The sequence below is a fragment of the Lampetra fluviatilis genome, chromosome 19 (assembly GCF_964198595.1).
Source record: "Lampetra fluviatilis chromosome 19, kcLamFluv1.1, whole genome shotgun sequence".
In the NCBI taxonomy this organism is placed as follows: Eukaryota; Metazoa; Chordata; class Hyperoartia; order Petromyzontiformes; family Petromyzontidae; genus Lampetra; species Lampetra fluviatilis.
Genome location: NC_136293.1, coordinates 9,845,170 through 9,859,510, shown reverse-complemented (window position 1 = coordinate 9,859,510; position 14,341 = coordinate 9,845,170). Strand labels below are relative to the sequence as shown.

At 52.7% G+C, this 14,341-nt stretch overlaps 1 protein-coding gene across 1 annotated transcript; it reads right to left on the bottom strand.

Annotated features, from left to right (window-relative positions):
- Positions 1-4,005: 4,005 nt before the first annotated feature.
- Positions 4,006-9,911, bottom strand: LOC144937640 (uncharacterized). The gene has a single exon (XM_078865011.1). The coding sequence runs from the start codon at positions 9,363-9,365 to the stop codon at positions 7,413-7,415; it is 1,953 nt and encodes a 650-aa protein (XP_078721137.1). The 5' UTR covers positions 9,366-9,911; the 3' UTR covers positions 4,006-7,412.
- Positions 9,912-14,341: the final 4,430 nt, after the last annotated feature.

The window sequence follows — 14,341 nt, the reverse complement described above, 5'->3', positions numbered from 1 at the left end:
ATGGTGGCCTACAAAATAGATTGTGCTTCGGGGCCCCCAACAGGGCCATTTCCACCACTGATGCACATTCTCGACTCTTGCGTTCTTTACACTGCAACAAAGATCCCCAATATTGCCTGAATGGGACTGTTGGGGCAAGTGCTGTTAGCACACATATGTAGACGTGCATTTGTATGTATGCTGAACTTCTTTCGCACCCGCACGTCATAGCTACCGTCGTATAGAACACGAGTTGCTGGGAAGCGGTGGCGCAGTGGTTAGCGCGCTGCGCTAGGACACCGACGATCTGCGTCCAATTAGCGGCCCCGGCTAACATCAGTGGTAAGTGATAACCCCCCCACCTCCCCCCCCAACCCCCCCCACCTCCCCCCCCCCACCTCCCCCCCCCCCCACCTCCCCCCCCCCACCTCCCCCCCAACCCCCCCCCACCTCCCCCCCAACCCCCCCACCTCCCCCCCAACCCCCCCACCTCCCCCCCAACCCCCCCACCTCCCCCCCAACCCCCCCCCACCTCCCCCCCACCTCCCCCCACCTCCCCCCCAACCCCCCCCACCTCCCCCCCAACCCCCCCCCCAACCCCCCCCCCCAACCCCCCCCCCAACCCCCCCCCCAACCCCCCCCCCCAACCCCCCCCCCAACCCCCCCCCCCAACCCCCCCCCCCCAACCCCCCCCCCAACCCCCCCCCCCAAACCCTCCCCAACCCCCCCCCCAACCCCCCCCAACCCCCCCCCCCCAACTTCACAATCCCGCACAGACCAGCCACCATCCAGCAGTGGATTGACAATGGACTCTACATTATTGTTGCTATTTGCACCCAACACGCGATGGAACGACAACGTCACGAGTTACCCTCCCTGGGTTCTTGACTCCTCGGTTCAACATTCGCCAGTCTTCTCCGTTCGCGTGCAAATCCGGTACAGTACTGTAATTACGCGCTGCGCGCACCCGATGATTAATTAGTGGGCACGTCCCGTGGACGTATCGACATACGGTGCTGAGCGCGCTTATTCGAATTTAAACCTCTTAATTGACACGTTCAGAAGATTATTTTCCGCGTTAAGCCCAATTGAGCGACGCGGCTCTTCTTTATCAGAGGCGATTTGACCGGCAGAGAACTATCTTTACAATGCGAATTAACACCCCTAGATTTACCCGTATGGTTTTAATTTATACCGGTTGGAAGTTAATTGAGACTGCATGTCAATCGGGCACTCAACAGCGCTCTTACGTCACGTGAAGCACACGGGCACAAACGACGATACCTTTGCCTTAAATTGAACAGGAGATATCTGCGCCGAGTGGGACACACGTGCACACAAACAATACACACACACATATCTCTATCTAATTATAATCAGCCTCTCTCCACGTCACTTGTGGACACGTTTACCAATCATCAGGCACGTGCAACGTGTAACGACTTTAATGTGCACATTAACCGAACTGGAAAAAAATAATGGTGGCATTGAAAGGAATGTAGTTTGGAGAAGAATAAAAAAAACCGTGACAATTCACACGCATGCCCGTTTTAAATCGGACAATCCCTCCACCTGCGAAATCCACTACTGAAACCAATAAGGGTAGCAGGCAGCGTTGGTGTTGGGAATACCACCACCACCACCTCCTCCTCGTTCCACTCCAAGCCGCTCAACATGGACCGTTTTTATCGCCGCTCCATCATTGCTGGCTCAGAATCCTGGAACTCCCTGGCAAGCGGCATTGCGGGAGGCACCTTCACCACCCTCTCCACCACCTCCACCACCACAGGGGCCACAGCAGCTCAAGGACGAGGCCCAGCATCCACCCCACCGTCTTCTCGGTGCAACCGTGGGTGGGCAGTAAAAATTGTGGATTGCAAGCGACACGCACATCCCGAGGAATTTAAAACAAAAAACGCCCGTAGCATAACTCGTACAAGCTTGCCCGCAAGCTGGTAATGGGTACGCAACAAAAAGGCAAAATAGTACATGGTCTCCTGGGTCTGTGAATCCATTTGTGTCTTATGTACACACACAAGTTCACTTTTCTCCTCGTACGCGTTGTGGGGGTGGGGGAGGAGGGGGCTTCTCCGTGAAACGCGGTCTCGTCCCAGGCCAACACATTCAGGACGCTCAATGCGGACGTCCGCAAGAGAACACGGCAGGTAAGTGTTGTAGACATGATTTAGGCAACAACAACAAAAACGGTTGCGATAGGTTTAGCGCAGGGGTTTTGCAACCTGCGGCTCCGTATCTGCACGAGGCTCTGTAAAATGACTGCTTTGTGGCGTTGTTTATTAAGGACCCACGCGTTCTCGTATTCACCACGCATGCATTGCGGCTCTTGAGATATTGAGTTTTTTTTGTAACCGAATTCGATCTTTAAAAAAAATGTGTCTCTTTGTTATTTAGCTTGCCGACCCCCCTGCTATAGGGAAGGCGCACGTGTGTGTGTGCACGACCGAGGATGAGGGCCGGTTACCGACACGGCCATTGGGGAGGTCTCCACGAATCCGTCGGCCCAGCGGGGGAGAGCTGTTGTGAGACCAGGCGGTGGAGAGTCGTGGGGTGCTGACCAGGCACATCGTGGAGGGCGCGTGTGGCAGTTAAGGGCGTGCTCGAGCAGAAGTTAGAGAGAGAGAGAGACGTCTCTAATATTTGACGATATTGGGTGCGTTGTAAGTAGTGCACAAATAACAAAACGACAACAACAAAAACCAACACGTTCGTCAATAACACTGCCTTTTCAAATATAGGGAATATATAATAGGCAACGTTTTGTGCTTCCATAGCACAAGGGCCATCTTCCGAAACGTCACCTATTTTGCGAGGTGTGGTGGCATCAAACAACATTAGCTGCGATGGCATCTCAATCCTTCAAGCGAAGCGAGGGCTGTCACTGAAAAGGTTAGTTTTGAAGTCGACAAAAAGGAGGCGTCTAAAGTCTTTACGGTGGCCAGTGAATGATTAACGGCGCTTGGCTTGGGGAGACTGCCTCCAAGAACGTCAGGTGGTCGTGGTGTTGGGATGCCGGGTGGCCGTGGTGTTGGGATGTCAGGTGGCCGTGGTGTTGGGATGTCAGGTGGTCGTGGTGTTGGACTGTCAGGTGGCCGTGTTGTTGGGATGCCGGGTGGCCACTAGAGCAGTGTTCTTTACTACTTTTCAGACGGGGTGAGGGGGTCACTTTCGCCGATGACGCCTCATCAGCGTGAGGACCACCACACCATTTGAAACCATTGGGGGTTTGACAGCAGCACGATGACGATGATGGGGGGGTGGGGTGTTTTCACTCTGTGTATTGTCGGGGGGGGCCTGCACTGAAGGCCCCACTAGAGGCAGCTAGTGGCCCACGGGCCTTGCAATGACGAACACTGCCCTAGACGGCTTGGAGCAAGAGGCTGTGTGTGTGGGGGGTGGGAGCTGTAGTGCTGCCTTTAGTGCGCTGCGCTATGAACCCGGTCGACCCGAGTTCGATTTTCGCTCGCGGCCAACACCGGTGATGTATTATCTCAACCGCTTCCTGCCCCCCCCCCCACCGCTAGGTCGACTCTGCCTGGTGCGGTAGGTAAACATCGCTGCTAGGGAGACAAAGGCGGCCGGGTGTGGTGCTGGTCAAAATACTCTTAGGGGCCGTCCATAAATGACGTCACGCGATTTTTGACGATTTTTGACCCCCCCCCCACGTCGCACGGCGTCACAAAGTCAGACCCCCCCTCAAATATGACGTCACAGCTCTGCCCCCCCCCCTCCTAAAAAATAAAAAAATGCTTCGAATCGCTTTAAACTATTGTCATTGTAGTGCGTATTTAATGTGCCGCTGCACTCTGATGTTGTAGGAGAAAACATTTATTAAAAAAGTCTATTTAATTAAGTAGAACGTGTTTATTTATTTAAAGTTGCTAATTTTGACCTGACGTCACATTTATCACCCCCCCCCCCCGTCACAAATGTCTGACCCCCCCCCCCACCTAGGTGCGTGATGTAATTTATGGACGGCCCATTAAGAACGTATATAGGGTGATCTTTGTCTCGCGGAAGCTGCGGCTATCTTCTATCAGTACTGTGGTCGTAAGACTCCGTGAGACTTGTCTGGGTAAACAAAGCGTGCCATATAATAGTCCTTGTAAAGTAGTGCGCCAGCAGTCATGTGGTGGGCCACCACAGTGCGGGGTAGTCCCACTTATTACAAAGCGTCTGACCATCGTGGAGAAGTTGGGCAACAAAAAATTAACCCATAAAAACAAAGTTTTTCACTATAAATCCTTTATATGCGTGGCGGCTCGAGTCCTCTCGTCCTCTGGCTTGAGAGATGGCTGCCACCTATGGGTCAGATGATTGCCTGCCACGATTAAGCAATTGGTAATTAAATATTAAAAAAATTCCTAAAAAGTGTAAAGTTATGGAAAAAAAATTCACGAACATAAATTGTCACGCACAACGAGTGTGCAAAATGTCAGCTCGATTGGATCACGGGAAGTGGGTTAAAAAACGACCGAAAGATTTGCACGGTCGTAAGCGCGCAAGCAAGTGAACTTAATATAAAGGATTTTTTAAAATGCCTCCACTGAAACTCGCTGTAGCGGAGTCTCTACCGCAAGCAGTGTTGCGAGCAGGCAATTGCAGGGCTGCACCTTTTATAAAAACGGTGGAGTCAAAAACAAACATCTCGCGGGCGGCTTTGTAAAACCAATAAAGCCTGCACCTGGCGCATTACTGTAAATAGTTGGCGGCGAGACGCAGACTCGCTGGCAGGAATCGACTCCAGGTAGTATTACATTTGCGTCGTCGAATTGGAATTTATCTTGGTGCGCGGCTGTTTTTAGTGCGGAGCAAATTTTGCAAACGCATCTCGCAGGTCTGCTCTGCTACAGGCGACTTCTAAAACCCGTGACACGTTTTAATTCTGACAAACAAAAAAACAAGCCAGCTACGTTGGAACAAACTGCATTTAGCGACTTAACGGGCGTTGGGATGAATTTCATCCAGCAGCGAATTAACAACGTTTCTGTCGTCTGTACATCCACATCGAGTGTTTCATACAGCCCGAAACTTTTAATGCTACCACGCCCTCTAGTGGCTTGATAGTGAAAATCTTGTTTAACTTGGTGTTAACCTTTATCTGTTGCAAAGGTGTTTTTTATCACCATTTGGAAACGTGTGCGTGCCAGGCGATGCGAGGGGTTTTAATGAAAGAACAAAGGGAAGCAAACTCGGAGTTTGGGAATTTAACGCGACGCGGGAGAGTGGAGATCTAATCTGGAATCGGAGGTTGTGATGGGTGGGACGCGCGTGCGGGATTGGATGATGCCAGGAGGTTATCCCGATGTGTGCAGGCAAATGGTTACTTGAGCATATTGGCACTACCAGGCAGAGGAAAGTGGAAATGAAGTGTGCGGTGGACAGCCACGGGCGATCTGCTCCATGGATCGTGATGATGATGGCGATAGTGGCAACTAGAAGTCTGACCAAAAGCGGGAAGACCGAGAGTCGGATGTTTGTGATGGGTGGGGGGGTGGTGAGACGGTAAGAGTGGTCCTTGAAGGACGTGACGGCTGGAGACCTCAAGCCAAGACGGTGGTGGATGAGGATGAGACTGCAGGTCAGGCGTCAACTGTGGAACTGTCCGGATCTCTCTGAAGGAAGACGCGATGGCGAGGTGTGGTGGCATGATGATTATGATGATTATTCGCATTTCTTCTTGACACGACAATCGGGCGGCTCGTGCCGACGAGCCGATGTGGAAACAGGAGGAAGGGGAGTTCCTGGCCAGAGCTTTTGTGTGTTGACCTGCAGAGGCAATTGAGTGCTCGTGTTTTTATGGCCTTTTATCGGCCAGCACCACCCTGAACGTTGTTTATCGACTGGGCAAATGAATACAACTTAATTTGGCACGTTTCCAGCTCCTGAGAATTTAAAATGATACCGTTGTTTTGACTGCCGTGCGTCCAAAGATTGTTTTCTGAGCTGGGCGTGTGGAAAGGTGCGTTCCTAGTGGTGTGTGTGTGTATACAATGTCATTTGACAGATTCTACAGAAGTAGTGTTGTGATATTACCTTATACGAGCCGTTCTCTCCTTAACAGGGTGCAAAGTACTTCTCACTGCAAGGCTTTCGAATTTTTATCTCATGGAATGACGCCGATGACCCAATAGGAATACAAACGGGGACAATTACATAACTCATGCCAATCACTCTCAAACTCCACGTGGTGGGGGAATCATTATCTGTCGTGAAAGGCGACTGCAAGTCATGGCCGCACGTGGCATTAAAAGAGCTGCATCTTGGGCAATGTACTGTGAGCCTGGTGACGCATAACGCGCATGACCAGCCTGACGAGCACCGATAGCGACTGTGGGATAAATGTTAAAGGGTGCATAACACCCATGCAGAGAATTATCCTGACTGCAATATTACCCGTGCATTGACAATTTTTCGGATGAATGCGGCGTTTTCTGAAGCCGTTTTGTTACATCCAACTCGATGTACATTCACTGGGGGGGGGGTGTATGTGGAAGTCTGAAAATTCACTCGTATTCATGATTCATCTGTGGGTTTTTTTAACCATCCACAGTACCCTATACAGTACATTTGAAAATATTGTTTTTAAATAACACTTTACAAAAAAACCGCCCACAACACCGCTGGTACGAGAATGTCAAAGACCGCCGCCTCTCCGTGTGTGTGTGTGCGCCTGTGCTTGACAATCTTGTGGATTGGTGGCACATGCTGCCTACGAGAGGACGATAAGCCAACATTAGCCTCGAGGCGGCTGCACATTTTTCTCCGCACAGCAAAGACCTCGTCGGAGACGCGTTGCTGTCAAAAGTGTCGCCTCTAGCCGAGCAAATAGAACCTTCACAAGATGCATTTGTTGGCGCCATTCGTGTCTCCTTCAGCTGCTGCTGCTGCGACATCAGAGTGTCAAAAAGTTTAGAGGACTCGCAGGGTTTTAATTTGACCTATAAACTAAAGTGCGTGACGGTGTGTGGTGCAAGAGGGGTGAGCGCACTGCGCTACGAGCCCGGAGGTTCCTGCGTTCCATTCTCAGTCACGGTTTCAACGTCCGTAGCGAGTGATCGTTCTTCAACCTGCACTGAACAGCGTGATGGAATTAAGGTCAAACTCAAACAACCACCGTGACCGACATGGCACGGGAAGGCCTGTAACTAACAGACGGTTGAGAAAGGGGCTGCACACTAATTTAACAAAACTTTACAATTGTAGACGTCGCTTACAAATGAAAACGGGCACGCTCGCTCGGTCTACTACAGTGCGATGCACCGTGCAGCATTTCACGAGCACTCTTTCTCACGAAGTCAACCCTGGGACGTCTCCCCCGTGGTGCACCGTCAACAGTTGTAAAATAACATTTTAAAACAATATCAATCCCAGCCAGAGAGCGGGTGGGCCCTCCCGTGGGCCCTCCCGCGCGGTCATAGGGCCACCTTGCCAACCGGCAGGTCTCCCTCCTCCTTGGCCCTCGTCTCTCTCACGCTGGACGACGAGTGGATGATCTGCGTCTTGTGCCGCTTCTTGCTCATCGGCGCCTTGAGCAACTTGGCGAACGACGGCCTTCGCATGAGCTGCATGTCGCGCAGAAAGTTGCCGCCGCCACCGCCACCACCACCGTCCGCCTCGTCGTCCGACCCCGCTCCCCCACCGTGACCGGCCGGGATCCTGAGGCTGCCCAGGTAGGGCCGTGGCAGCTTCCTGCGTGCCACCTCCGTCGCCGCGGGCCGCTCCGCTCCGTCGACCGCGGGCGCCTCGAGCAGCTCGCGGATCTCCCACGAGGCGTCCTGGCACAGGTAGTACCACGGCTTCCTGCCGCTGTAGTCGCGCGCGTTCACGTTCGCCTCGTAGGCGCCCACGAGCATCTTGGCGACGTCGGTGTGCCCGTGCATCGCGGCGAGGTGCAGCGCCGTGTAGCCCCCGTGGGAGCGCACGTTCACGTCATCCGCCGTCCCGGCCGACGACTCGGCGGCCGCCACCAGGACGGGCACCATGTCGGCCTTGCCGTGCTTGGCCGCCCAGTGGAGCGCCGTGTAGCCCGTGAGAGGGTCACGCCGCAGCGCCAGCGAGGGCTCTCCCAGCAGGAGGCCGTGCAGGTTGCTCCAGTCGCCGCGCGCCGCGCTCACGATCCACTCGTGCTCCACCGGCTCGAGAGCCAAGGGGGCCCCGAAGCTGCTGCCCCCTCCTCCCGCGGCGTCGTCCTCGCTGGTTCGAGCCGAGCCCACGGATTCGGTGTCTGAATCGCCCGCTCCAGTTTTGGCGTCGCCGCCAAAGTTGGGGGCGATGAATGGGCTCTTGGGCGAAGACGACGACGAGGAGTTGTGCCTCTTCGCTTGGGGCGACCCGGGGACGCGCAGACCCTGCGATAAGTTCTTCTTGTGTGTCGTCTTGAAGGACCCTCTCCCAACTCCTCCCCCGGCATCAGCTCCAGCAGCAGCAACAGAAGCTGTCGCTCCACTCGAAACCTCCTGGCTCGAACTGTCTGTACCGCCTGGCCCCGACTCGCCTCGGCACCCCTCCTCTCCGCTGTCACCCCTCCCGGCCTCCCCCGCGTCCTGAGAGCCGCTGCCCTCGCCCTCGGTGCACGCGGCTGCCTCTGACCTTGACCCTGGGGTCGTCGTCCCCTCGTCCTCCTCCTCCGCGGACGCTGCGGCGTGGCCTGGTGACTCCGCCGCCGCCGCCGCCCGGCTCGACGCGTCCACGGACACTCGGCGTGCCGCCGCCGTCTTGGCCGCAAGGCCGCCCTCTGCAAAGGGACCCCTCCCCCCAGTCGCGTCCACCGCCGGAGAGGGAACGGTGATGCTGATGGCCACCGGAGCAGGGGGAGGCACCACAGTCGCCTCGGAACTCGCCTCGCCGCCTCCTCCGCCTCCTGAGCTCGCGTCTCCTCCTGCACAGCCACCGCCGCCACCTCGCTCCTCATCCACGCTCGCGCAGCTCGGCAGGGCTATGATGCGCGTCATCTCGCCTGCCTTGCTCGGGGTCACCGCCTGCTGCTTGGCCGACTGCTCCGAATGTCTCCCCCCGCCTGGCGCTTGCTCCGAGGGCAGGAGGAGGAGGGTCCCGTCGGCGCGTTCGTCTCCTCCTCCTCCTCCTCGGTCGACGGCCTCGGCTGTCCGCGGCCCGTCGACCCCCGCTGTCTGCGCGCGCAGCAGCAGGTGCTGCTTGTACTTCTTCTTGAGCACCACGTACTTGGCGCCGTCCTCCTGCTTCACGAGACCCACGGCGTTCACGAAGCCCTTGAAGAGCTCGCGAGCGCTCGGCTCGCCCAGCGCGCCCCTGAACCGGTGCAGGAGCTCCGTGTTGGCCACGCGGCCTCCGCTCTCCACGAGGAAGTTGAGCACCCCGTCCTGGCTGAACTCTGGCTCGTCGCCCATCGTACGATGGGACCGCCCATGCGTGAGGTCCGGCGGAGCGCAACGCGCACGCAAAACGCACCCGTCGCCTCCTTGTTATGACTGTGGGCTGCTGGGTCGCGGACGGAATGGCCTTGTAGGTGCCCTCTCACGCGAGTCTCTTCGTCGTCTCGTATGGCGGAGAAGAGGCTGATGAGCAACGTGCTTGGCGAGAGAGCCCTTGGGCAAGGGAGCAGCAGCAACAGCAGCAGCCTTCGTGGTGAAAATCTACAATGCGTTGCTCGCTGCTCACACACTGCTCGCCCAACCGGAGAGCACAGAAAATCAATCTGCCTCAACCCCTTCCTCCTCCTCCTCTCGCGTTTTGAGCGCTGCGGTCGGGTCTGCCAGCTTATCTCTGCTACGCGAACGGCAAACTTGCTCGGGGTTTGTGGGCACGTGCTCACGAGCGGCGAGAGCACGCGGTGTGCGTGCGAGCGAGTCGGGGTACAGCTGGCGAGAGGGGGAGGGAGAGCGACGGAGGGAGGGAGAGAGACGCGCTGCGACGGGGAGTTGCGTTTTACGCATAAACGTGCGCGCAAGCCCAACTCGAGTGGGTTGGGTGTCTGGGTGGAGCCCAATGGGGGGAGGGGTGGGGGAGTGGTTGGTGGTGGGAGAGTTTGGGTTTTGCGGTTGTGGTGGGACTGACTGTTGACTGGGGTGGGGGTGTTTTGGCCCTCCTCCCCTATGACCACCCCCCCTTCCCTTATAATCTCCCCCCACCCTCTATGATATGATCCCCTCCCCTATAACCCTACTATGCCCCCCCCTCCACTATGATCCCTCCTCGCTCGCCGATTCACCCCCCCCATCACTGAGGTTTCCGGAAAAGGAGCGAACCAAGAGCCGCACACGCAGAGGGGGGGTCCGGGCCTTTCGACAATGATTCACGGCGCTGTCACGCAGCATTCTGTGGGTGTGTGGCGTGGCCGTGTTTATTTAAAGGGGACAGGATGTGTAGAACAGAATTTAACATTTTGTGGAGATGCACGGCACGCAACGACTGTGAACTTTAACCGAACGTTTGAACTCTGAGCGGAACGTACGCGCGTGTGTGAACTTAGGTAGAAAAAAAATATAATAATAATAAATTAAAAATAACTAAATTAAATCACGACTTTTCGGAGGCAACACAAGTCTCCGTCTTCAGGTGGGACCGTCACAGCTGAAGACGGAGACTTGTGTTGCCTCCGAAACGTCGTGATTTAATTTAGTTATTTTTCATTTATTATTATTATTTTATTATTTTATTTTATTATTTTTACCTACGTGACTTTACCGAAAAAACATGAGTGAATCCTTGCAGTCACGAAAGCTTCAAATCTAGAAGAAAAAAAAAGTGAACTTCTTTCGCACCGTACGTGGCCAAGCGATGCCGAGCCTCTCTCTCTCTGGGCCGTCGTGCAATCTGCTCTCGCTCTCTCGCTCTCTCACTCCCGCGTGGAGTATTTTGTACCAACATTTTTCTTCCTCACTTTATTAAGAATTTAGAATTTGAGGCTGAGGGCTGTAGGAGTAATGGTAGGGGGGGGGGCTCGCCCCCCCTCCCCCCAAGCCGACACCAGCGAGGCTGCCGCCGTGACAGAGACGGTCGATGACGTTGATCGATGATGGATGACGTTGATCGATGATGGATGAGACGAAGCAAGCTCGGACAGAAATCACGGACCCAGATAATGAAAGTCGTATGTCCTGGCACCACTACCCCTTTATTTTATGTTTTCAGGTAAGGCCCACTGAGCTAATATAGTTTTGTTTTCTTAGAAGCGACCCGGCCACAAATGATGGCACAAGGACGTGGTTTGTCACGTGCAAAATCAGAGCAAATACTCTTAAGCGCACGTTTCTAAATGTGGAAGGGGAAACCTCCACGACACCGCATCGAGAACGCGCAAACCCATCGTCAACTCTCACGTTCTTGCGATGCTACAATCCTATGTTTAGCTCCCCACCGTAAGTTTAATTAATCGCTCCATCTCCACAGCGGGCGTCCTCTCGCGCCTAATCCCTCCTTTTGGCCGTCACGGTCTCGTTGGTGTTCATCACCGGCTATCCGCCTTGGTTGCGCCGCTACGCATGGCATGTTGTGTGACCTGTGTGCATCGCGTGGCTTTGCAGTACACGCGTTCGGCATCTCGCTATGCTGCTGCTGCTGCATCAATGTTATTCTTTTGAGCTAAAACAGAAGAGGAAGTGTGCGGTTGTTGCCAGACATTGTAAGTTACCCGCCCCAGTCTGTAATTTATTCGCAATGCCAAAACAAAAACCTCTACACCGCGTGCTGGGCCAGAGGGCATTGCCTCCCCATGGGACGCGCAGGTTAGCCAAGCTGGCCTTCCTCCTTCGCATCTCCTTTTAACATCCCATGAATATCGGTTTTCATCTCGCCGCGGTGGCGAGAAGTTCACTCCCTCGCTGGGTTTGCAGAAGGTCCGTGGGTTCGATCCCGATCCCCGACGCCTGCGTGGTTTTGGAGTTTGCCTGGCGCGCTCTCTCTCTCTCTCCGTGGTCGTGTGGGTTTTTCTCCCGGGTCTCTCCCGTTTTTTTCCTCTCCACATTTTAGAATCGACGTGCGTTGAGAGTTATTTGGCTGCTATACATTTCCACGTGATGAGCTACTTCTTTGAGCTATCATTTGTGGTCACGTCGCTTTTGAAAATGAGATATATAGCTCAGTGGACCTTACCTGGTAAAATAAACGTAGGATAGATACTTGGTTAAACTTTAATTTTATCAGAAGATAAAAAAACATGACACCTAAGTGTGCTGGGATCAATAACCAAAGTTGGGTTTTAAACCCATATATGTAAACACAGCATTAATAACTCAATCTTAATAATAACCAAACAAGTTACAGACTAATGTGAAATTTAAATTAGAAACTGCATTCTTTATTTAAGCAATCTGAATGCGATTGCTTATTTAAAATATTGTCTTCGCTTTTTCTGACGTCTCGTCACGGGTAAGAAGTTGAACCCTCGGGGTCAGAAGGGCCACAGAAGTGGGTGCCACGGAGCAACCTGAGATCCCTTCAGGTGACGTCTGATCCACGACAATCCACTGGTGGATAAAGCTGCCCGCCCCCCCCCCCCATATAAGTTCAGTCAAGGGGGAGTTGTTTAACCACTTCACCCACACTCGTCAATGTGGTTTGGTGAAGGTGTTATCCATGATTTGAAGCTTTCGTGACTGCAAGGATTCATATTCTTAGGTTTTTTCGGTAAAGTCATGTCGGGCTGTGACGGTTCCACCTGAAGACGGAAGCTTGTGTTGCCTCCGAAACGTCGTGATTTTTATTTTTATTTTACTTTTATTAATTTTAATTTTTTACCTACGTGACTTTACCGAAAAAACCTAAGAATATGTGTTATCCATGGTCGGAGAAATTAAGTGTACGTCTCCGGGTTATTATTGCAGAGCACTCTCCACAGTGTAAATAACACCCTACTTATTGATTTGCTATGAACAATTGTTTGGCACGATCTGACCCTTTCAATCGGGGCAGGTGCAGGAGTTCCCACGAGACGCCTTTGTGCAAACGAACGACTCCTGTGCAGAAGCCTTCTCGGTCACAGATGACTCGCATGTGAGTGGATGATGCAAGTTCTCAGGGTGTTCTCGAGGGCGAGAATGATCAAATATTGGAATAAACATGTGTGTTTTGTCTTCTTGGTTCTTTCGGTAAAGTCACGTAAAAGGGAAATAATACAATAATAAAAATAAAACATAATAAAATAATTCTCACGACGTTTCGGCCACAACGCAAGCAGCCGTCCTCAGGTGAAAAACAGGTCTGTCGGAAAGACTCATTCATTATGTTTTATTTTATTTATTTTATTATTTCCCTTCTACGTGACTTTACCGAAAGAACCAAGAAGATGAATCCCTGCAGTCACGAAAGCTTTAAATCGAAATGTGTGTTTGTATGAACGTATTTCGTAGCCAACCGCGCTAATCGGATGTGGGTGGGGTGGGGTCAAAAAAACTAAACGCAAACAAAAACCTAGTCGAGTCTATACTTATAACTTCTACCATCTGAAACAAAAATATTTGTGTTTTGCAAAGAATGATGGCCTGTCTGTTGTTGTATTTAAGCGCTATTGTTCATGCTGTTTTCAGGAAATTCAGTTTGTAATTCGTGTTTTTACAAAAAAAAATCATTGTTTTTCCTCTAGATTGCACATTCCCACCCTGCCCGTGTCCTGTAACTACCGCCACTGCCGACGGTCTCGGCTCTGGTCGTCCTTGTGACTGAGCTGGGTCTCCCCAGCTGAAATAAAGTCCGAGCGTTATAGATTTCACTCATTGGGTAGGGTCTGTGCCGTGGTGGCGAGATGATGTTAACTACCTTGCCTGGTATGCAGGAGAAAGTGGATTCGATCCGGACCCTGATGTTTGTATATTTAGAGTTTGTACGCCTCGCTCCCCGTGGTCGCGTGGATTTTTCTCCGGGTCCTGCGGGTTTTCCCTCCATATTTTAAAATCAACGTGCGTTTAGAGAATTTGGCTGCTATCATTTTCCACATGACATGCCACTTTGTTGTGACATCACTTGTGGCCAGTCGCGTCTGAAAAATAGCTATATAGCTCAGTGAGCTTTACCTGATTAAATAAAATATAGTTTATCTCAAAAAAGCATGTTTATACTTTTACGTTTTCTGTAAGTCCCGTGCTAACATATACATCATCAGTGAACCAAGGAATTGGCCTGCCATGGAGTGTGGTGGTCAAATCAGTGGAGTCGCCGATTTTTTTTCTAGACTTATAGATGAGGCATCCTTCCATGACCCTGATATGTTTTCATTGCTGTGTAAACTTTTAGTTGATAGTTCCCGTCTCATGTTGACCCAACACCTAAATCCTGCTTCTTTGATGTCCGCAGTTGCTCCGCCTGCCCCTTAACGTTGCTGCCAAGGTGAGTGCTTTCCTCTCCAGGTGCAATATTTGAGTCTTCGTCA

Bases quoted from the DNA above. Each gene is read 5' to 3' on its own strand.
- LOC144937640 (XM_078865011.1), bottom strand. From the start codon at position 9,365: ATGGGCGACGAGCCAGAGTTCAGCCAGGACGGGGTGCTCAACTTCCTC.